The sequence below is a fragment of the Schistocerca americana genome, chromosome 4 (genome assembly GCF_021461395.2).
Source record: "Schistocerca americana isolate TAMUIC-IGC-003095 chromosome 4, iqSchAmer2.1, whole genome shotgun sequence".
Lineage (NCBI taxonomy): Eukaryota > Metazoa > Arthropoda > Insecta > Orthoptera > Acrididae > Schistocerca > Schistocerca americana.
In genome coordinates this window covers 597,540,675-597,564,104 of record NC_060122.1, presented here as the reverse complement: position 1 = coordinate 597,564,104, position 23,430 = coordinate 597,540,675, and the positions used below count along the sequence as shown (strand labels likewise).

Here is a 23,430-nt window from a genome sequence, read left to right as displayed (position 1 = left end):
AACTCCTCTTTCGATTCTTGTCGTCTTTCAGCATTTCAAAAGAAGAAATGATGATCAATCGAAACTGAAACCTCCGTCCTAAGTGGACGCACGACTTTGTCTCCTATACCCAAAAAGGGCTGCCGACAGAATCCCCGATTCTACGATATTCAGATCGCTCGACGAAAATATTTTACTCCCAGGCATTTCTGCCAGTCAGAATCCGACGTAGAATGAATGCAATTTAATTGGGCACTTCCTGCTCCCGCTAATAGCGCTTTGCTGCAAAGAACTACTTCCCGTCCGGGGTTTTCAGGAGAGTATTTCGTGTAAGTATCGAGCAACACCCACCACCAAGAAAAAATTACCTGTCATTGAGCCAGTCACATAAGCCGTCACGCCAACCTATTTAAGAGGCTGAGGGACAGAGCGGCCCTTCACTTCCTGTCGGGAGAAAGCCTCCTTCCCCTACATACCGGAAGCTGGCTCTGGCGTATGCAGTAGCCGCAGGTCTAGTACAGGCGGGCTGCAAGGAAACATGTTACAGTTACGTGTCCGTTTACCATACGTCCAAACTCCGCCAACAAGTGCCAGGTGTGAAGGCCTCAGTCCTATGGCATGACGCTGGTCCTGTCCGCGGCAGTGTTTGGCGGTGCGGTGCGGTGAGGTGAGGGTGTGTTGGTTTGCAGGGGCTAAGATGTCGGAGGAGGTCGGGCCGCGCGGGCCTGGGCTGCGCTCACTCGACGGCTCGCCGGCGGACGCGTGCTGCGCATGGCTGCCCCAATGAGAGACAACCCGCTCGACGGCGGCCACCGAGCTAAGGTGGCAGACCCCCGGTCAGCAGCGCAGCAGCAGGCGGCCAAGGCGGCCGATCAGGCGGCCAACAACTTCGAGTACGACGATAATGAATGGGACATCGGCATCGGCGACCTTATCATAGACTTGGATGCCGATATAGAGAAGACGAACGAGAAGGGGGCGGCAGGGGCGGCGTCGGCGGTGGGGGGCGGCACCGGAACCGGGGGCGGCATGTCCGCTGCGGCGACGGCAGGATCGCAGGCGGCACAGGCTGGCGGCGGAGGAGGCGGTGGCGGCGCGGCCGCGGCCGGCAAGGGCGCCAAGATGGCTGTCGAGCACTCGGCCACGGTCGACAAGGGGCTGAAGATGAAGATTAAGAGGACCAAGCCGGGCACCAAGACGTCGGAGGCCAAGCACGAGATCGTCAAGCCCGGCGAGCAGAACGGCGGAGAGGCCAGCGACGGTACCGGAAGCACCAACGGCGCCGCTACCCCCGGGGGCGGCGCGGGAGGCGGGGGCGGCGGCAGCAGCAAGAAGGCCGCCCAGGGTCAGCAGACAGGCGGTGGCGCCGGCGGAGGCGGCGGGGGCGGCGGCAGCAAACGCGGCTCCAGCGGCCACCGGCGCGACAAGGCGCGCGACAAGCACGGCGGCGGGGGCGGCGCCGATAAGGGCAGTAAAGCCCAGCAACAGCAGGCGGCACCTCCCCCGGCGTCGACGCCGTCGCCCGCGCCGCCCCCGCAGCAGCAGCAACAGCAGCAGCAGCAAGCTGCGCCGCAGCAGCCGGAGCTGAACGGCTCGGTGCGGTCCCCGGCTGGTCCGGCGACCGTTGGCCTTCCGCCCCCGACGCTGGCGCAACAGCCGCCGCAGCCGCCCTCGCAGCAGCAAGCGCCGCCCCCGCCGCCGCCGCAGCAGCAGCCGTCCCCACAGCCGCCGCCGCAGCAGCAGGCGACGCCGCCCCCGCAGCCGGCGCAGCAGGCGCCCTCGTCCGCGGCGACGCGTGTCGTGTTCCCCGGCCCCGGGCCCGGTCCCCCGCTGCTGGCCGCCGCCCCCGGTCCGCCCCCGCCCACGTCGCCAGCGCCGGTAATGCTGGCGCCCACCCTCACCCCCGTGAAGAGCGGCTCGCCGCCCGTCCACGACGGTATCGATGACTGCTCGTCACCGCCTCCGGCCAAGAAGCTCAAGACTGAGCCCAAGGTAAGCGACTGTTGCATGTCTTGCCTCCGCGAGAGGCGCTCGCAAATAGCAGTCGACCGTGTTAAGTTGGTTCTCTAATGTCGGCCAGCTTTAGTGGTTATGCAATCTGAAGTAGTTAATTAAGTAGGCTATGTTATCTAGATTTTAACAAATATTCGCTGTATCATCATCATGTTTCCTGCTATGTTAGCAGGAGGTCCTTTGAGTCTTCATTATTGGCAGTCCCTTACTTCCTTCTTAATGCTGCTGTATGTATATGCTACCATCCAGCATATCGTCCACGATTTCAAATCTCCTCCTCCTTCGCGTCGCTGCTTCCTTCCAGACATCCTTCTAAGGCTAACTTACACGTCCTCATCCTTAATGTAAGTACTATGAAATTCCTCTCCCTTCTTTTTCGTACACTCTGTAGTGCTGTTCTTCCTCCCTCCCTCCATGTCTGTCTCCCCCCCCCCTCTCTCTCTCTCTCTCTCTCTCTCTCTCTCTCTCTCTCTCTCTCTCTCTTTCGCCTCCCCCCAGAACCTCTTCAGCTTTCACCTCAGCCGTCCAATTTTTTTTTCAATTTGTCGCCATGTCTACGTCTTAAAAGCTTCCAAATCTTTCAAGATCTTTCTTCATTATTCGTGGTGTATTGCATCAATATTATCCTCATATGTTTATGTGCAACAGAGCACATTTGTGTGTGTGTGTGTGTGTAGTGAAGCATCTTCTTTTCTCAGATTGAACTCTTGTTACCTTCTGCTGTGTTCTAGTTCGTGAAAAGAGCGTAAAGATATGTTGCTCACTTCGTTTTGCAGTGTAACATTCGGCAATGAAGAGCCACTTAATGTGAAATACGCAGGCTGCGACTGGCAGTGCATTACATGGTCGCTCCATCTCCTCACAGTCTTTACTTCGCAGAGCTAGTGAAATTGTACTTAGGCGAAAATCCTTAGCCTCCCCATTAAAACCCCGTGCAACACGTCATCTTTCTCATTACTAACTCTGAACCGTCATACCATAAAACTCAGAAGCTGTCTAACGGTGTTAAAAGATTGCCCTTCGTATCCTTGTCGCCAGCACTACTTCGTTATTTTCAAAGGTTCCGTAACAATGAGTAGTTCACAGGTTAGGTAATTCATACTGTTTGTGGCACATGCGAATCCTAGTGGTTACATACCTGTATACGAGTTATTCATAAGAGTACAGCGAGTCGTCGGTGCTTTCAGGTGCTCTCGAACTGCACCCAGATATGAATCCGAACGGTGTGAGGGAACATGCTTAGCTGGAGAATCCCCGTTGCTCAACTCTTTTCCTGGCAAGCATTCTTCTTGTTTAGACAGCTCAGGAAATTACAGATTCGCTCAAAACAAGTTAGTGAGGAGGTAAAACGTGCAACACAATCCGTTAAATGCTCTAAATAAGGAGAGTAAAATCAGTCCAAAGCACAGGCGATTTTCCATAATCAGTGTTCTGGTGTGAGTAGCGTTAATGCCGTAGTAATTTACTGATCACACTAATTTAAATGAGATATTTTCCTTAAAGTCTGGTTCAAAATTGCTACGGCTGCAGAAGTTAGGCCTTAAGACACTTCGAAGTAACATTGGTTTGCTGTTTGTCCATCAAAATTCCGCGACTCCAATTGTTGCCGTCCTAATGTGTCGCATGTGTTGTACTGGAAGCATGCTACTTAGCGGAGTACTCTTGAATACACACGTCATATTTATGATCAGAACTTCCAACTAAGACCATTGGACGTCACTAGGTTAAAAATCACGTATGATGGTAAAACACTGTTACACTCCAGTATAGGTGTACACTAGGCTATAAATCTTGTGCAGTAGTAGAACAGTCACACTCGAGGTCTAAGCTTGACTGAGCGAGTGGTTAACGCTCTCTTGCGGAAATTAATTTTTTCATTGTTGAAATGATTTTATTGTTTTCAAAATAATTTATCTTCTGGTACAATCAATGTAATTTTAATTGATAATGTAGTTTCCTCAGTGGCCAGAGAGACCCACGACATTTATCTCATTTCTCTTACGATAACGAAATTACAACTTCAGCGGCAATTGGGCATTGAAAAAAAATTCAGTAGCGACAAATGAAAATTTGTGCCGGCAGGGTCTCGTGACCGGAGATCCCGCTTTACGCCATGTGTCGCCTTAATCGCTTTGGCTGTCCGAGCACGTTTCCCCTCCAAACCACATTCCCAACTTATCACGCACTACACAGAGGTCGGGCCAAGAGTGAATCAGCAGTGAATTGTTATTAATTGCCTTCTGGGTGCATATAATTTTTTTAAAACAAGCATTTCAGCAATCACGGACGCCACCAGCACGACTGAAATGTCGTTGAAGATTTATTGTGAGTGCTTTTTTGCAAGATCAGTAAATTGTATGGAATTTAAATTGCTGTAATGATAGTCCATCATAGCTGATTTTTAAAATACATATATATTTTTTTGTTTATTGCTACCAGTTTTGAGCAGAGCTAATTTTCAAGCTTTAGCTTATAAGATCGTAAATGCTTTGCTCGAAACCAGCGACAAGAAATCAAAAATGTGTCGTTCTTTCCGAAATGACTTCACTCTTTGATAGCAACTATTTTAGTAACACAGAATGCGCGGTGCAGCATCATGGGAAACTGTTTTCCCGTAGCATCTTCCAGCAATATGGTACGTAGATTTAATGAAAAAAGAAGCAGCTTCCATTTCCAGTCTGCATGTAGTGCTTGATAGGTGACAATGTCAGCATAATCTGGTCTACCCTGTTAGATTAATTAACCACTTACGTACCAATCGTTGTCCACCGAAGTCGCCGATCTTCGCGACGGATCTCATTGTGTGTAGTATGACGGCGGTAGTGCAACATTGCTTTTGAGGTTTAAAGGAAATAACGCTTTATGTAATTCGCAAATATCTAACGCGCTGCGCCTGATGTAAGATATTGTAAATTTCAGTGTCGTGCCAGCATGAGTCACTATTGAGTTAAGTCTGCAGATGAACTACGAGCAACTTGTGCTACCCGCAAGCTCAGCGCAGCTGCCAGTCATCTGAGACCACTAATTGGAGCGAGGAACTAGCAGTGCATCCCCTCCCCTACTCGCTTTATACTGTTTCCGCTTCCTCTGCTGATTTTTGTTTTCTCCTCTTTTTTTTTGTAAATCGGATTCCGGTTGCCGGTGCGTAATTGAGGTCTAGACGACACGCCGGGTGGGGACCTTAATTGTTTAGTGGGCTGGGGAAAGGGGGGCGGGGGGTGAGTGAGACGAGTGGTACCCGCAGTCGACCGGCGAGCCGATTAGCTGCGTCGACCGCCGGCCCGCGGGTCGATACGTGCCCAACAGCGTCGCGTGAGCGCACTGGCTGCCGTGAATCGCGTGGCGTCCGGCTCTCAATCACAAAAACAGACGCATCTCGTACGAAGTTAGTAATGACAAAATACAACAGCTGTATCACTAATTTTGATGCTTACCCGGGATAGAGCCACGAACGTCACATCTGATGGCGTCCATTGTTGTTCATATACGCGAATGTGGGCATCAGCGTTGTTTGTCTTCTGCGTGTAGTGCCATACATCTTACTACGGAATTTGCATCGGGCCTCGTTCAGAAACCAGTTAATCGCAGACGCCGCTCAACCAGTGTGCAAATAGAAAAACGTTGTAATTTCATTAGCTACGTCGCTCGAAACAGGTAGCGACATAAATAAACATGTAAAATGATTAGTTGCCAAATTTACTTGTTGGAAATATGAGTTAGTACAGTAAAAGAATATTTTCATGGGGTCGAAGCCATTATGCAAAAAATAACCGTGGGTAGGTGTCTGTGCATTCCATATGATAAGTTATTGAATTACAGTAGTAAATTATACCTTGTAATGAGAATTTATGATGTTTATCTAAAACTCTCGTGTGTGAAATCTACATATTATTACGGTTTGTACTCAGTTTTACGACATATTTCTAAAGTGATCGTAGTAACGTGGAGCCAGAGAGGCTGAAATTATTTAAGAATTTATTCTTCGCTGGCAAAAATGTTATTCGTACGGTAACTCGCAAATGGAGTATTGCCCAGATACCATTATGTGATTGTGTTTAGGATGAGTGCGAGGGTGCACGCTCTTGTACGAGTAATTCATTATTGCTTGTTCGCTTGAATAACGATGTGATCATTGAGACTTGTTGGAATGCAGTTAATCAGATACTCTGCTCGCGCCATATTCAGTGTCAAAACACTGTGTGATGTGCAGGCAGAGTACTGATACGTAAACTTGATTATGTTTCTTCTTGAAGTTGTGCTCCACAGCCTCAAAAAAGAAAATACTGTATGTACGACCTTAAATCTGCTACAAAATTTTATTTTGTTGCGTGTACGGAAACGTGCTGAAAAATAAAGCGTCCGAATTTTTTATGCGAAAACTCCTAAAGCTTTTTAAATGAAACAAACGTTACTAACATTCTGCTTCTTTATCCTCCCTGTTTACATATTTGCAGCCCTATGCCGCTAGAGGGCTTCGAACTGTAGCGTGTAACCTGGTGTGAGAACAGCGTGCTGTAATCGAGTTCGGCCACCCATGGAGCACCTTCTTCTTCAGGACGACATTGCCAGACTACACATGAAGCGCTCCGACAAACGCAACAATCCGACCCCTTGAGTTCGCCGTCGCCGATCATCCGCCATATAGTCCCGACTCGGCTCCATCCGTTTTTTACCTGTTTTCAAAACTTGAAGAACACCTTCGAGTGCTTCACTTTGATAGTGATGAAGCGTTTCAAGCAGAGGTGAGGTTGTGGCTCCGTCAGCAAACATCTTACTGTGACGGTATCAACAAACTCATCTCTCATTGGGAGAAACGTGTTTGTCGCCAGAGTGACTATCTTGAGAAATAAATACGAAGACACGAGGAATAAAGAAGTAGAATGTTAATAGAGTTCATTTTCACATAAAAAAATTCGCAGGCATTGCTTTTAAGCGCGCCCTCGGAGGTTACACTGTTTCATTATCTGGCACGCTGGCTTAAAATGGCGTGTACTGCGTGTGCATTATTGTGTATTAGAGTGCTGGATGATGTCGCGCCACTCACCAGACCCACTTCCTTCGACAGCATTCACTGCATACTTATCATCAATCGGAACAGTGAACACTTGGTTCATACACTTTTAAAGCTTTGAAGTCTGCCAAATGATGACGAAATAAAGATAATTTTTATGGTCTCTTTTTATTAATGAGGTGTAATAGCTTCCGGCATACACTAACAAATTGGAGCGCAGCATCAAGGAAGCTCACCCTGGAAGCTGGCTCCGCCAGTTGATGAAGGATTGCTCACTCGTGCACGAGCTGGTACTTGCAGGCCATGCGTCTCGCAGTGCACACACAGGTATACAGCGCTATGTATCTCGTCTCGTGCCGCCCTCTATGTTCATCTGAAGCGTAGACACAGCACTGCCACGTCTTACGGTCCAGTCGCGCCGACCTGGCTGAAAGAACAGTTGAAAATAGGCGAGTCCGTTTCTTGTCCAGTGTCGTAACTCTGTTTCTCTGTGCAGTGGCAGATGCTTCAGTCGACACATCGTGTAAAACTCTTGAAAGATCCACGTGCATTGCTGCAAAGCTCGTAGCGTCCACTGGAACGACTTGGTTTGTAACGTTGCAAGTATCCACCAGATGGGGATATAATGCAGCGGTAGTACTTTACGTGTAAAGCGTACTCTGATTAAAATGACCTTCCTTCCACAGCGGAGTGAGCGCGTTCTGAACCTTCCTGCTAGACTACTACTGTGAGCGGGACGGGGACTCCAGTCTGGAGCCTCGTTTCAGACTTTCCAGATGCAGAGCGCTACCTGTTGAAAGAAAGAGATTTAGGGATGGTTCTCAGTTGTTTCCTAGGAGTATTTCAACACGTTGCGCTGCCGTATAACAGTATTCCGAGAAATTTACTTTTTGGTACACGATACCAGTCGTGTTTTGCCGCATGGTGTTTGTTTCAGACGGATAACTAAGTACGAGCTATTCCGAAAGGCTTTGCACACTTACTGTTGTTGCATAGAATTACATGCACGAACGGGACCCCGGACGGGAATGCGAGAACCTAGAATGCAAAACATGGGGCGCATAGCACTTATATGTTTAGCATTGGGTAACGTGTATGTCGATTTGTTCACTCTTATATCCCGTGCAAAAGCATACCCTGACTGCCTCTTCACCGTATACATTTATACTATATTTTACAATTTACGCAGGGTTTTTTTTTTTGTACTTGACGCCGCAGTAAGAACTTTGCCATCAACGCTGCGATTAATAACGTTATGATACCTGAAGATGATTGCTGTTGTATTTTTCTAACCTTTAGCGATTTTAGTTAGAGGGGCATCAAGCCGTGGCCTAAGGCATGTTTGTGTCTAGTTTTTGGACTCCTAAAACTGGGCACATCCTCAGAGGCTATTAAGACGCAGTCAGTATTTCCGAACTTAACTAGCTCAACAAGCTAAACTGTTTCTGCGAGGGCTGTTGATAAGATATCGATATATCGGTATTTTTAGCAAAAAACATGGATAATCCATGTGATATTTCCTCCTCTGATATATCGATATCAAAGTGGCAGTATGAAGTGCCGATATTTTTATTTTGCATTTTATTCACAATTCGTACTTTTGAAATTGTAGTAGAACGTAACGTTACTTTCACTGTGTTGCAGTGGTGACAGGTTATGCCTGAAATTTAGTATTCTCGGTCTACTCTTGACACGGTCGATCTCGGAATATTGAGTTCCCTAATGATTTCCGAAACGGAGTGTTCCGTGCATCATGCTCCAACTACCATTCCGCCTTCTAAGTTCAAATGTGTGTGAAATCTTATGGGACTTAACTGCTAAGGTCATCAGTCCCTAAGCTTACACACTACTTAACCTAAATTATCCTAAGGACAAACACACACACACCCATGCCTGAGGGAGGACTCGAACCTCCGCCGGGACCAGCCGCACAGTCCATGACTGCAGCGCCTTAGACCACTCGGCTACGCATTTCTAAGTCCGTTAATTCGCGTATAGTGATGTGCTTATCGCTATATAATGACTTCTATCACCTCAGTGTATATCGTAATATCCTTCTCTTCCCTCTCTCTGTCCATCTCCCCCCACCCTCCAATGTCTATCCACCTCCTCCTCCTCCCCCCACCCCCCTCGTAACTCCCTCTTCCCATCTCCTTTTGCCTCTCTCTGACCTTGAGTCTTGTTTGTTGTTATTGCCTACGAAACCTTGATTGGGAATTGAAGTCGGTTAACATGAAAGGGTCGTAAACTCGTTGGGACCATTGCTATACAGGATACGAGAAACCTCTCCTGCTATTTGTGAGGATAGCAGCTTCAATGACGATATTTCAGCTGGTTTTAATTTACAAACTAGGTGGGTTACAAAGTGTCGGACGATTTAGATTCCATAGTAGTATTGTACGCACAAACCGCGGATCTACACATTTGAAAATGTTTGCAGCAACGGATTGTATGCATTCACATCCAATTATACAGTTTAGCCGCGTTCAAATCGCAAGGCTAATCAGTTTCGACTCAACAATTGAGTCGACGGAACAGTAGATTGTGTTGACAGGCCTCGGATTTGCATCAGCGGGATCTCGTGCCACGGTTAGCCGGCGCAGGACTGGCGGTATCGAGCACGAACGGCGCAGAGGCGCGCAGCGGGCTGCGGTGCAGTTTGGATGCAAATCCGGCCGGGTGCGGGTCGGCGCCAGATTGCAGCAGTCTGTATGCTGGCCACGCAGCGCCGCGCCGGGGATTCCGCGTAATCTGCTTTGCGGTGCTGATTGAGTTAGCTGCCCGCGCGGCGCGCTGCCCTCAAGTCGCCGAGCTCCCTCTGCCCTGCTCGTAACCGCGACTTGGAAATACAATTCCCTGATCTCGCTGTAGGCGCAACCTTCTTTGCTGGCCTGCACAGTGCAAAACTCACTCGAAGAAGCCCATTAGCAACTCAGATGACGCTCGGTGGACTGGTAGCAGTCAGCGATCGACGACCGTCTGTGTGTCCCTGTCCGCACCACTTGCTAAAAAGCAGGTATTTGCCAGGGCACGGAAGTGTACGGGGGTATCCGGGAAACTATGAATAATGCACCGGAGTAGAAAAAAAGTACACTACTAAAAGTTAATACGCCCTTTTAGAGATTTCCAACTCACTCATGTTCTGTTGTTGCAACAGTTCATATTTAGTACATGAAATGATTACATTTACGAGTCAATAGAACAAGTGGTTCTGATGAACCAGATATCTACCCAGTCTGAAACACCGATATTAATACGTGATGTGGCGCCCAGAATCGGCAATGCAGGCACCGACTTCTGGCATCCAGTCGATCGTAGAGATGGCGAATGCTGTCCTGGGATACATTATGCCATCCCTGCTCGACCATTTCACGTAAGAGTTGTTGATTGACGAGTCACACGAGTCTCTTCTCGTCCCATCATATCCCATACGTGCTCGATTGGAGACAAGTCCGGAGATCGTGATGGTCAGGGAAGTTGTTGCGCCCTTGCAGAGCACGTTGCGTTTCGCGGACTGTGTGCGGTCGAGCATATTATCCTGTTGGAACAATACATCACCTTCCTGTTACAGGAACGGCAAAAGAACGGGTCTAACAACATTCTGCACGCACCGAGCACTGGTACTGAGCGACATGGCGCACTGGTTAGCGCACTGGACTCGCATTCGGGAGGACAGCAGTTCCAACCCGCGCCCGTCCCTCTTGATTTAAGTTTTCCGTGATTTTCTAAATCGCTTCAGGCAAACCTCGGGGTGGTTCCTTTGAAAGGAAACACTGTGCAATTGTGGTTGCTGTGTGTCCCAGCCACAGTTACACTGTGTTTTGGTGAAGTGTAAAGCGCTGTTACGACCTTATTTGTGAAAATATGTGTTATATTTACGTGTGTTTCACAACACCTCCCTTGTGCTCCATCTCCACGACCTCGTTTCGACAGGACGTTTAACACTGATCTCCTCCTCACCCTCCTCCGAGCGGTGGTTATCCTCCTCTCCAGAAACACCAAAGGTGGACGGGGTTGTAGCTTATCGCAGCTCACATCATAAAGCCTGAGTTGTCTTGGACGAAAGCACCTCACCATGTGTACGTCTTACGGACAAACGACCATCACTTGCATGCAGGCAGAATCTGCTTTCATTGCTGAAGGCCACGGCGCGCTTTTCCATCTTCCAGTTGATCCTCTGGTCGGCACCATTCGAGCCGTGCACGTTGTTGCTGTGGAGTGAGTGGAACACAGGCTAGAGTTGTGCGTGTCGGTAGTCCCATTGCTGATAACCGGTTCACAACAGTTCGTGTTGACGTGTCTGGGCTCACAGTCCCTCCTATCTGTGCTCTGGTAGCTGTACGATCTCCCATGGTGTCCTTGCAATACGAGGATGCTGGCTGGCGTCTTTGCCGCGTGGACATCCAGAACCTCGTCTACGGATGTGAGAATTTTCACGTGACCACTGATGCCAGCATCATTGCTCAACTGACGCAGCGCATCCCACTTGTGTGGAAATTCGCCGAGAGGACCGCCCCGCTATTCAGAAGGCCCCAATTTGACCCCTTTCAAACTCAGTCACTCCGTTGTGGGAAGCAGGAGCGCAACTCCGTGGCATGGTTGCCTGCTTGCTTCACACATTCTCACTACACGGAGCCCTCTGGATCTTAGCATTCCCTATTAAAGGATAGACACAAATGGCGCTCTGGTAGCTATTCCACTACGGTGTCCGTTGAAGGACGACGTTGAAACCATTATAAGTGCATCTACTATCCCCCAGGTGGAAAATGACGTCATCGGATGAAAGTCGACTCGTCTTTCCAGGTGTACTAATTTTTTTCTGGCAGTGTATTAAACTTCATTCTGTAAAGTGTTCTCAGGTTTGCAGGCGAGACTAATGGATCTGTTCATCATTTGGATTTGCAACTCCTTGTGCTTACCGTGTTTGCAGTTAAAACTGTAGGATGTAAGGTCCGTCAATTATGCAAAAAAGCGTTTTTTTCCAAGTTCCCAAACATGTTTCAGCGCCACAGTGCTATTATCAGTGGGTTTCCGTTTTATTTAATCTGTAATGTGAACATTTTTACTAAATTATTACAAAATTATGTGGATATTTAGTTCAAACAATAATTGGTTTCGTTTTGTTAATAACTTTATACTTGGTGTGCATGATTTTCCGGGACCACTCGTGTATTATTTATTACAGGTAGCTCGTCATCTGCAACCAAACGATGTTGATGAGAAAGTTTTGTTGGGAAGTTAACTTATCAGCTAAATGTAATTTAGTTTATCGCGATATTTCGCGCCTATATTAGTTTTTACTTACGTTCTCGTGTGGCAAGCCCTTTTATTTTCAGCTTGATGGTGAGGTGTTGTGAAGCACACGTAAATATATCACATATTTTCACAAATAAGGTTGTAAAAGCACTTTACACTTCACCAAAACAAAGTGTAATTGTGGCTGGGAGACACAACAACCACAATTACGCCGAAGTAGCTCAGAAGATAGTTAAAGAAAGGGAAACCAACGTTTATGGCATTTGTAGATTTAAAGAAAGCTTTTGTCAGTATTGTTTGGGCCACAGTGCCATTATCAGTGGGTTGCAAGGTTAAAATACAGGGAATGGAAGTCTGCACACAGTTTGTACATAAACCAGACTGCGGTTATAAAAGTCGGAAGACACGAAAGGGAAGCGAGTGAAACAGCGTTGTAACCAGTCTCCGATGTTATTCAGTCTGTACATGGAACAAACCGCAAAGGAAACTGGAGAAAATTTGGAAAAGGAATGAACGTTCAGGCAGTAGAAATAAAAACTTCTAGGTTTGCTGATGATACTGTATGAATAAAATGGATGTTTTGAAAAAGGGGTTTTTAAAGATGAGCGTGAACAAAAATAAGACGAGTAATGGAATGCAGTCAGTTAATATCAGGTAATGCTGAGGGTATTAGATTACGAAATGAGATACTGAGAGTAGTGCGACTTTTGCTGTTTGGGCAGCGAAATAACGGATGATGGCTGACGTAGAGAGGACATAAAATGCAGACTGGCAACAGCAAGGAAAACATTTCTGAGAAGGAGAAATTCCTTAAAATCGAATTCTAAGTTTAAGTATAATTGCGAAAGTTTCCGCCATCAGAGTAAGTTAACATGTAAGTTTACTGGGTATTTCACGACTTCATGTTGTTATTAACCTTCACTGATGGGATCATTGTTTTCGCCGCAGTTGCTGTGGCTGTGGTTTCATCGATGACAGTAAATTAAAACGTAAGTTTAAGTTCTATAATGATAGAAGCTGAAGAAATTAATTATAATTTGTGCCATGGCTGGGACTTGAACCTGAGTCTCCTGGTCACTAGGCAGATACGCTAACCATTACAGCACAATAGCGGTATAGCTAACAGAGCTGCGTGGACTTCACTAGTCCAATGCTCTTCCTAACACAAACTTCAATTCACGCATGCACCCCGTTTTCCCCTTCTTAAATCGCCAGTATTGCCGGAGCCTCTCCATAATTGGAAAAAAAAAAAAAAAAAAAAAAATGGTTCAAATGGCTCTGAGCACTATGGGACTTAACAGCTGTGGTCATCAGTCCCCTAGAACTTAGAACTACTTAAACCTAACTAACCTAAGGACGTCACACACATCCATGCCCGAGGCAGGATTCGAACCTGCGACCGTAGCAGTCGCGCGGTTCCGGACTGCGCGCCTAGAACCGCGAGACCACCGCGGCCGGCATTGGAAAAGCACCTCAACTTTTTACGTAATGGGGAAATCGTGCCTATGCCTCAGGTGCAGTGAGCTATTGATCTGATGGAATTAAATTTTCCTTGAGGCATATGAGTCTCAACTTTATCTTTGATAATTATAGAAGCCGAAGAAATGAAATAAAATTATATCATTATAGAAAATAAAGTTGCGACTTATGTAATTCCATCAGATCAATAAATGTAAGAGTTAGGAAGTCTTTCAGAACATATTGGTCTGGAGTGTAGGCTCGTACGGAAGTGATACGCAGACGATAAGCAGTTGAGACAGGAAAAGAGTGGAAGCTAATGAAATGTGGAGATGCAGAAGAACGTTGAAAATTAGAAGGGGTAGACTGCGTTACTAACGAGGTGGTTGTTGTTGTTGTTGTTGTTGTTGTTGTGGTGGTGGTGGTGGTGGTGGTGGTGGTGGTGGTGGTCCTCAGTACAGAGACTGGTTCGATGCAGCTCCCCGTGCTACTCTATGCTGTGCAACTTCATCTCCGACTAACTACTGCAACCTACATCCTTCTGAATCTGCTTAATATATTCATCCCTTGGTCTCACTCTACGATTTTACCCTCCACGCTTCCCTCCAATACTAAATTGGTGATCCCTTGATGCCTCAGAACATGTCCTACCAACCGATCTCTTCTAGTCAAATTGTGCCACAAATTCATCTTCTCCCCAATTCTATTCGGTACCTCCTCATTAGTTACGTGATTGACCTATCTAATCTTCAGCAACGAGGAGGTACTGAATCGAACTGGAGCTCAACTTGACAAAAGAAGGAATCATCTGCTGGTGGGATGCATTCTGAGGATTTAATTTTGTACTACTCGTAGAAGGAAGTGTGGGGGAGGGGACAAAATTTGTACAGGCAGAGTGAGGGATGGATACGGTGAGCAGGTTCAGATAGATCGAGGTTGCAGTAGTTGTACAGAGATGCGTGAAACCCGTCTTCGGACTGAACACCGAAACTGCAGTAGCAGGGCTGAGGCTGTCGCTTAATGTGCAGCCCCCCTTTTGGCACCGTCCCAGTTGCCAGAGCCGCATCGCACAGGCTCATTAGCGTTGTAACAAACACCTGCACGCCCGCACCTTGCTTCACAACACACCCGCTGCTCTCTAGGGATCACCGCTCTGCTAGGCTGCTCAGCCGTTACACTCCGGGCTTCCGGCTAACAAGGGGAGGCCGCCAATTGCGAAATTCAGTTTCGATTCATACTGCGCATAATGAAAGCTCATGGCCAGAGGTGTAATGTGTCAAAGCACCAAGATGCACTTCTCAGCCGTTGTCGAGAAAATCGACAGTTAAAAGAAGCCGTTGCAGTGAAATACTCTCTACGATTAATAATTCTCTACAGCGTCGTGGCGCAGCGGTAAGCGCTCAGGTTCGTAATCCGAAGGTCGTCGAATCGAATCTCGCGCCATGCAATTTTTTTTTATTATTAGCTTTTTGTAATTCATACATACATACACATACACACACACACACACATATATATATATATATATATATATATATATATATATATATATATATATATATATAAATGAATTGCTTATGCATGTTGGTGAAGGCGGATCGCTCTCCAATTGTACCGCCTCCATTTTTCCGTTTTTTTTAACAGGGTGTACCAAAGCTCTCCCGTCCGCACTGATTTTCGACAATGTTATAAGTTGCGCTAGGGACCGCATCTACCTTCTTTCGAAGTCAGCAGGCAACTACGCTGTTATGCGGCGGCTCGTTTCGGCCCATTCAACATCTGTCCTTCAAGTGCAACGAGCGAGTAACGGAGTTTATATTTCATACCTGCCACAGCAAATTTGTGTTCGTGGGGTCTCTATTCTAATTCGAACGTTTGACTTACGCTATACGTATTCGTTTCGGATTATCGTTTCTACGTCTTCCGTTAACTATACGTGGTTAACCTTACGAAGACAATTAATAACATTTGTGAAATACAACTTTGTTTGCGGAAAACATAATGATGTTCAAAGTCGCCAGTTTTTCCACGACAAACGACTTTCAACAACTTATTATATGCATAATTGTTGCAACTGATTGCCGGGAATTATATATATGTATATATAATCAGTGCGGGCGTGAGAGCTTTGGTACATCCTGTTAAACAAACGGAAAAATGGAGGCGGTACAAGTGGAGAGCGATCCGCCTTCACCAAGATGCATAAGCAATTCATTAATAGTTTATATATATATATGAATTACAAAAAACTAATAATAAATAAAATTGCATGGCGCGAGATTCGATCCGGCGACTTTCGGATTACGAACCCGAGCGCTTACCGCTGTGCCGCGACGCTGTAGAGAATTATTAATCGTAGAGAGTATTTCACCGCAACGGTTTCTTTTAACTGTCGATTTTCTCCACAACGGCTGAGAAGTGCATCTTGGTGCTTTGCCACATTACACCTCTGGCCACGAGCTTTTATTATGCGCAGTATGAATCGAATCTGAATTTCACAATTCGCGGCCTCCCCTTGTAAGTAATCTCTGTCTACGGCAGCCCAGTTACACGTTTCGGAGCCTCAGACGGTTATCGCTGGGCACGGGACGACTTTGGCGGATGCCCTCCTCATCAGAGGTGGCACCAGCAATCCGACACCGCAAAGGACGATAAACACGGTCCTTTGCGATCTTACACTACGGTAGATAACAAAGGGGCAGAATCTGACGTCCTCTAAATGAAATTTCGCAACGCAGTAAAACGCGAATGGTGAAGTGGAAGAGGGAGGTAAGGGTCAGACGTCCCGTCGACGAAGAAATCATTAGAGAAGGAGCACAAGCTTGAGGCTGGTGAAGAGTGGGTTGTGTCCTTGTCGTAGGAACCACCCCCGCATTCGCCTCAAGGATTCAGGAAAATCACGGAAAACGTAAATTTCTATGGAACGAACGAATTTTGAAACGCCGTCGTCTCAAATGCGAGTTCATTGCGCCACGTCACTCCGTGTGATTGCCGAAGGTTAAAAACAGCGAGTGGTAGCGGTGCAGAGTTTTTTTTTATCGCAGATTGAATGAACAGCTGCAAACAAGCGGTAGGTTGCACTTCAAAGAAACAAACTTTCTTGGAAGAGATAGGTATAGAAAGACAGGCTTAAGACAAAAATTGGCTAATTTGTCATAGGAGCCGTACACCCTAACTAGGTGTCGTGGACCGCTATTCATCAGGAATGTATGTTCCGAACGTATAGTCACCATTCAAATAAAGGACAGGAAGGGCATGGTCGGCCTAGAGATAGGAGGATGGAGTCATCTAGGATCTCCTGAAAATGGACTAAATAAATTTGAGAGCTGTAGCAACGGACCGAGATGAATGTTGGAAAATTGTTAGACTAAGGCACACTGTGTGCTGTAGGGCCACAACGGAAGACAAAGTCACAGCTTGTAAAGAATACCACATTTCGTGCCGTAGACTTTGCCGCTGTTGGACGTACACGGTTGTTAGCCACAAGTGATAAAAATTCTTCGCTTTCTCGCACTGTGAAACGATAAGAGTTTGTAGCGTGCCACCGCCGCCAAGGTATTGCGAGCGCAAGGGGAGACGTAGACGGCGCGTACAGGGCCAGATGGGGGGAGCCGCTTTGTGCAGGGCGGCGCCGCATATCACGAGGGGAGCCGGCGCGGCGACACAACACTGGATAATTAACAACCCTCGAGCACGCCACCGCCATAATTAAACTCGACTCAGCTCGCCGGATCGCGTCGGCCGATTGGATTCTGCGGTTATCGACCTCCTAACTTGGTAATTAACGGCTGTATTGTAGCGACAGTTTGGCTGCCCCCCCGGAAAGTTTCTTCCCCTTTTGGCACTAAAATGTCAGTGTGTGCGCACTGGCTTTCTCTCCCGGTTCGTGGGAGGTTGCGCTGCGGAATCCACGCACGTGTTGTTTTCTCAGGGTTGATGGAAGTAGGCGGCTCCGAAAGGTAGCATCATTATCGCCTGCGGCCATACTGTTGAGATATCGTTTTTCAAGTATCCAGAACCACACTGCTTGTTTTGCGACCGCGACCGTTTCTTAAAACTGACGCATGCGTTTTACAACAACTGCTACCAGCCACAATTTGTTGACGTCTTGCTTAAATTTATACATCTTAAAAGATTATAGTCGAAGTTGTCAGACAATCGCACCCGGATAAACAAACAATTTCGATGCTACATTATTTTAGTTTTAGCGTTTGCTGAGAAATGCTGTGCCTATAGGTCTTGGGCATCATCTTATCGTGTACCGCCTTTGTTTCAATGCTGATTTGAGTATCAAAGATTATTGCCAAATGTCCTGTGATTCACCACCTGTGGTGTTTGGTCAGTGACGATGTGAACGGTTTATAGCGCGTAACTGCTGAACCACTCTTAAGACGATCAGTTTTATACGTATAAAGGATATGTTGTTTGATTGAAGATTTGAGCAAGATATCAACAACTTATGTCTGGTAGCGGCTATGATGAAAACGTACTTACTGATATTCCTTAATTATCCGACACGCCTCTCCCTAGGACTGTTCGTGAACCATAAGAAGCCGCCAACGTTTATAGACAGGTCTAAAATAAAACGAATTGAATGCAAAATATTTTACTGAAAATGGCTACTGTTGTGTAAGACTTTGGAAACACAAAACTGCGAATATTTATTTCGCCCGATATTGACGAGACGAGAAAGAATGAAGCTCCAACTTCGGATCCCTTTTTGCTTCTTGCGCTTCAGATATCATTTTGTTATCTTGCCGTGTTACCCATTTCTTTCTTAAAGTGTTTCCTCTTGTTTTCAGGCGTTAGAATTCTATTTAGCGATCGCAGTTTCGACATTAAAGCAATTTAAAGCATCTACAAAACATAATACAACGTAATGAGAACAATTTACAGTGGGATTGACAGTAGGTACAAACTATTTCATTGTTTTCGACACACTTTTAGCTGTGTGATACATACAATCCACTCAAAACCACAACACATAAAATGTAATATTGACTAGTATCGCTGACTGGTTGTTCTCTGAAGTGCAGTTGTGGGCATTACGTCGTTATCTCTGCCTAACACAAACTTTCAGATAAAAATCTTGTAGGTACGGCGTATGTATGTCAGAAACCTACAAAATTGGTTGTACCTACTGTTACTCCCACTGTAAATTGTTGTCATTACGTTGTCTTATGTTTTGTAAATGCCTGAAAATGACTTAATGCCGAAATTGCAATCGCGAAATAAAATTCTAACAGCTGAAAGCAAGATGAAATCTTTTAAAAAAATTATAGAAGCTGTGGACCCACATCACAAGAAAATAACTGACCATCTCATTCCGCCACAGAGCCGATATGTCGTTCTGCGTATGTTTTCTCCTCCTCCTCCTCTTTTTATGTTACGCTATTTATTGATCGTTACATTCCCCACTTTTTGCTTAGCCTTCGAACGTCTCTCTTCCGTTCTGGCTTAAATTGGCTTTACCCATCGAAAAGTTTTTGCCAACGAGCAGTTTCTCTGGACCTCCCAGGTTTAATTTATGTACAGGAAAGAAGTTACATACAATGTTTTATTGCTGAGGGCTATTATCGTCTACTTTTAGCACAACGTGGTAGTGTTCCTTTTAGTGATATGCGCTTGTTTCTTAATTTTTTGATTATTATTATTATTATTATTATTATTATTATTATTATTATTATTATTATTATATAGTATTCTGCGTATTGGCAGATCTGTCTTCATAGGGAGAATTTCTGATTCCAACGTTCCCTGTCTTCCGCTTCTTTCTTCAGTCTGTTGCATCTCTTTCCATCTTTCATGTCATCCAGAAGTTGAATTCTTCTTCATCTTCGTCCTACCGTTCCTTTAGTTTTCCCTTCAAAGACTTCGTGTTGAGCCTCCTTGTCGAAGTATGTGTCCGACTCAGTTGGCCTTCCTCTGAAGAATTGTATTCAGAATGTCTATCTTCTCTCCTACTCTTCTCAGTACATCGTTATTCAACACCCGGTGGTCCACTTGATCATCTCCATTCTCCTTCAGCACCACATTTCAAAACTTTCAAGGATTTTTTTCCCTTTTTTCTCGTGGTCCACGTCTCTGCTCCGTACAGTGTAACGCTCCAGATGGAGCACTTCACCAGTTTCCCTCCTCAGCTCTTCCTGGTCGGAAGGTTCCTCTTTTTATTGAATGCGGTTTTGGCCACAGCGATTCTTGCTCCAATTTCACTGAAGCGTTGGGCATATTTTGTCACCAAATTTCAAAAGCACTTGAACTGTTTCACTTCCTCCAGTTCTCGACTGTCGATGGTCATCCTCAAAGGTTTCTCTCTTTTTGATATCCGCATCACTTTTGATTTTTCGATGTTGATTTCCATGCCGTTATTTCCTTCCAGTTTCTACCAACTGGTTCATCATGTGTTGTCTTCGATTTTTAGCAAGCAGTACCAGGTCATATGCATACTTGATGGTATTGATGAGGCGTCCTCCTATCCTTTCAAAGTTACTCTCGACAGCCATTCCCCATACAGGTTGAAGAAACTCGGCGATAGACAACATCCTTGTTTGACGCCTCTTCACGTCCCCACGCTGCTTGTTTCTTCGTAGTTCAACCGCACCTTTACTCTTTGTCCCAGGTGCAAGTTGAGAATTAGTCTCCGGTCTCTCCAGTTTATTCCTATATCGTTAAGGACGTTCATCAATTTTATCCCATGAGGATGGCGTATCTGGTTCCTTTTCCCGTCCTAAATTCAAACTGGTCCTCTCCTATTACTTCTTCAATTTTGTGTTCCAGTTGTCTGTTGAGTATTCGTGCAATCATCTTCGCAACGTGTGAGATGAAACTGATTGTTCTGAAATCACTACATTTCTTGGCTTGCTGTTTCATCTCAAGAGCAACTATTGTGACATCCAAGAAGTCCTTAGACCATTCCCCACTTTCGTAGATTTTGTTTATGAGATGCGTCGATACCTTCAAATCCTCTTTTCCGATTTCTTTCAGCAAATCCACCGGTATGTCGTCATTCCTGTGGCTTTCCCCCTCTTCATGTCCTCAGTTGCCTTCTCTACTTCAGTTGTCAGTATGCTACGTCCTTTTTCGTCAGTCTCTTCTTCTGTCTCTATTTCAATTCCTTGTGGACGATGTTCCTAATCGTAGAGTCCCTTTATGTATTCTTCCAATATTTTCAGCACATCCGTTTCTTCAATAACCATTTGTCCTAGAACGTCTTCTATCCTGAAAGTCCTTACTCCTTTGTTTTCTCTACCTCCCATCTCGTTTGTTTCCTGGTGCATCAGGTCATACCTTCCTCTTCTTTGTAGGTCTTCTATTTCGTCGCACATTCCATCTACACACTTTTCTTTCGCTTTGTCGGTTTGTCTTCTGAGTGCGTTGTTAAGTCTTCTATATTTTTCTTCATTAACATTTTTACACTTCCTCCTTTCCTCCATCTTTTAGAGCATCTCATTGGTGATCCATGGTTTCCTCGCTCTCTTTGCTTGCCTTCCAACTTCGCTCTTTAACGTATTCAATAAAACCTGTTTAACATTCCGCCGTTGCTGGTCCATATTTTCAATTGAATTTGCACCTCTCATTTACCTAAATTGTTGTTCTCTATTTAGTAGGACCGAAGAATTACTGTATGAAAATAATCCCCGTTGAACAGTTGCTTCGAGGATCATCTTAGCTTTTTTGAGTCCAGTATTTAATTTCCTGTGTATTTTACCATAAAGTATTTTGAGAAAGCCGCCTTGAAAGGAACATATTTCTATTACTTTTCATTTTTCCAGCCTCACATATTTTTATGCTGTTCCTCTATCATCATTTGGTGCGTAGTATTTTCTTATCTCTCCATTGTGCTGTTCTTTACGTAATGTCGTCTTGATCTTTTCATCGATCTGGCATCAGAAAGTAGTTTTCATTTTTGAATTTCCGGCGGAGTTCACATTGACTCCGATGAATGCTGAGTAGACGCCATAACTGTGCGTTTTATGTGCTGCAACAAATTGGTAACACTCGCCAAAAAAACTAAGAGTTAAGTGCGATGTCATACTTCACATTTTAATATCAGTTCGACGAAAATTTGAGATGAGATACAGCAAGAAAATTCCACTCACCTTATTACCCCCTTATTGCGCTTGATCTCCCCTGGCTGTTGCCGGAAACACACGGCGGCGTTACAATAAACATGTAAAGTGAGCGATTTAATGAAATTGTGCAAATAGTATCAAGTGGTTCAGCGTGTCCTCGTGAAATATCACGATAAAAACGCACGATAGACAGACCGAAGCGCCCTCTCTCTCAGGTGCAATAGTATTGTGGTCGACTAATACACCAGGCAAACGGTAAAATGACCAACCAAATGTGATGGTAAATGACGTAAACAAGCTCACTGAACATGGTATAATAGCACCTTCAAATGGCTCGGGGAAAAAGTGACAACCAATAAGACTATTTTGCGCAGGGCGTAATAATCAGTTAAACGCCATTTATGGAGGGTATGTTAGGGTTTAAGTCTAGTTAAAGACGAGATCATTAAAGGTGAAGCACAAGCTCGAATTGAGGATGAATCGGAAAGGAAATCGGCCGTGCTCTTGCAAAGGAACCCGGCATTCGTCTTAAGCGATTTACGGAAAACTTAAATCTGGACGGCCGGACTTGGATTTGAACCGCCGCCCTCCCGCCTCACCACTGCACGACCTCGCTCGGTTGCTGCTTAGGAAGGATCGCTTTCCGCTGTGGTAGAGTCCAGCAGAGTCGCCTTTATTGTTGCATGAGACAGCCGCGTCAGGCAGTATTTCGGGAGCGTCTGTTTGTAGGCCCACGGTGAATATTCATGGCAGGCGCAGACGTCATCGACTCCCGACCACGGCCGTGGCAGATGAGCCTCGATCTAGTCGCCCCATTCTGGGGTTGTGAGGCTCCTGCCCCACTCTTCAACACCCATGTTCCTCGGGTTTCAGGCCGTTCGTTTGCCGACGACTCTTTTGTTACGTATTACGATAATCCTTACGGAGGATGGACAGATAACTGGAAAAGCACAAACACGGTAAAGTGAAGCCGTATGGACGGTTGGGAGCCCGAGAAGCGTATGTTTAGGCTCCGCAATTGGATAGGTTATCCCTATCCTTCGTGGCCGTAGGCACCATTCCATCTCAGAGTATGAGAGCTGTATGCGCAAGTGTGCCTTAAGTGTAAGTGGCTGTCATGAGTGTATGTGTAGTGTAATGTCCTGTTCGAGTTGGACATCAGAGAAGGGAAAGGTTGAAACCCGATGCCGCCACATATCCTACGTATCTTGAAGAGCACTCGGGGGTCGCCGAATTTTACTTGCTCATCCCCGGCGGACGGATCGCCATCAATAGAGTCGCATGTCCTCACTTCAAGAGACACTACGGAAAGGACTGGAATTTAATCCAGGACATTGGCGCAAAGACTGGTGATCAGGGACTTACAATTACACCTCTATCCCTCTTGTCCTCTTTGCTATAAATGTAAAGCGAAAGTTGTTAACAGCGGGCGGCTTACCCGGGCGGTCACCCATGCAAGTGCTGGCTACTGCCGACGGTGGTTAATTTCGATGCGAACACGAACACATATTTATCAAGTAGGTGATGTGCCGCGTATTTTTTGATTATACCTTGCAATCGTGTTGGCGGAGAATTCCAACCCTCTGAAGACTATAAAGCCGTTCTTTGTCAAGCGGAACACGCATCCGAATAAGGTGAAAG

At 45.9% G+C, this 23,430-nt stretch overlaps 1 protein-coding gene across 1 annotated transcript in view; it reads left to right on the top strand.

The window, feature by feature from the left end:
* LOC124613642 (zinc finger protein 608) overlaps nucleotides 1-23,430 on the top strand; it is a 290,686-nt gene that overhangs the window by 178,404 nt on the left and 88,852 nt on the right. Inside the window, exon 3 of the mRNA XM_047142358.1 lies at nucleotides 669-1,971. Within this exon, the coding sequence (XP_046998314.1) occupies nucleotides 751-1,971 (1,221 nt within the window). The 5' untranslated portion in view covers nucleotides 669-750. The remainder of the gene's footprint in view (nucleotides 1-668; nucleotides 1,972-23,430) is intronic.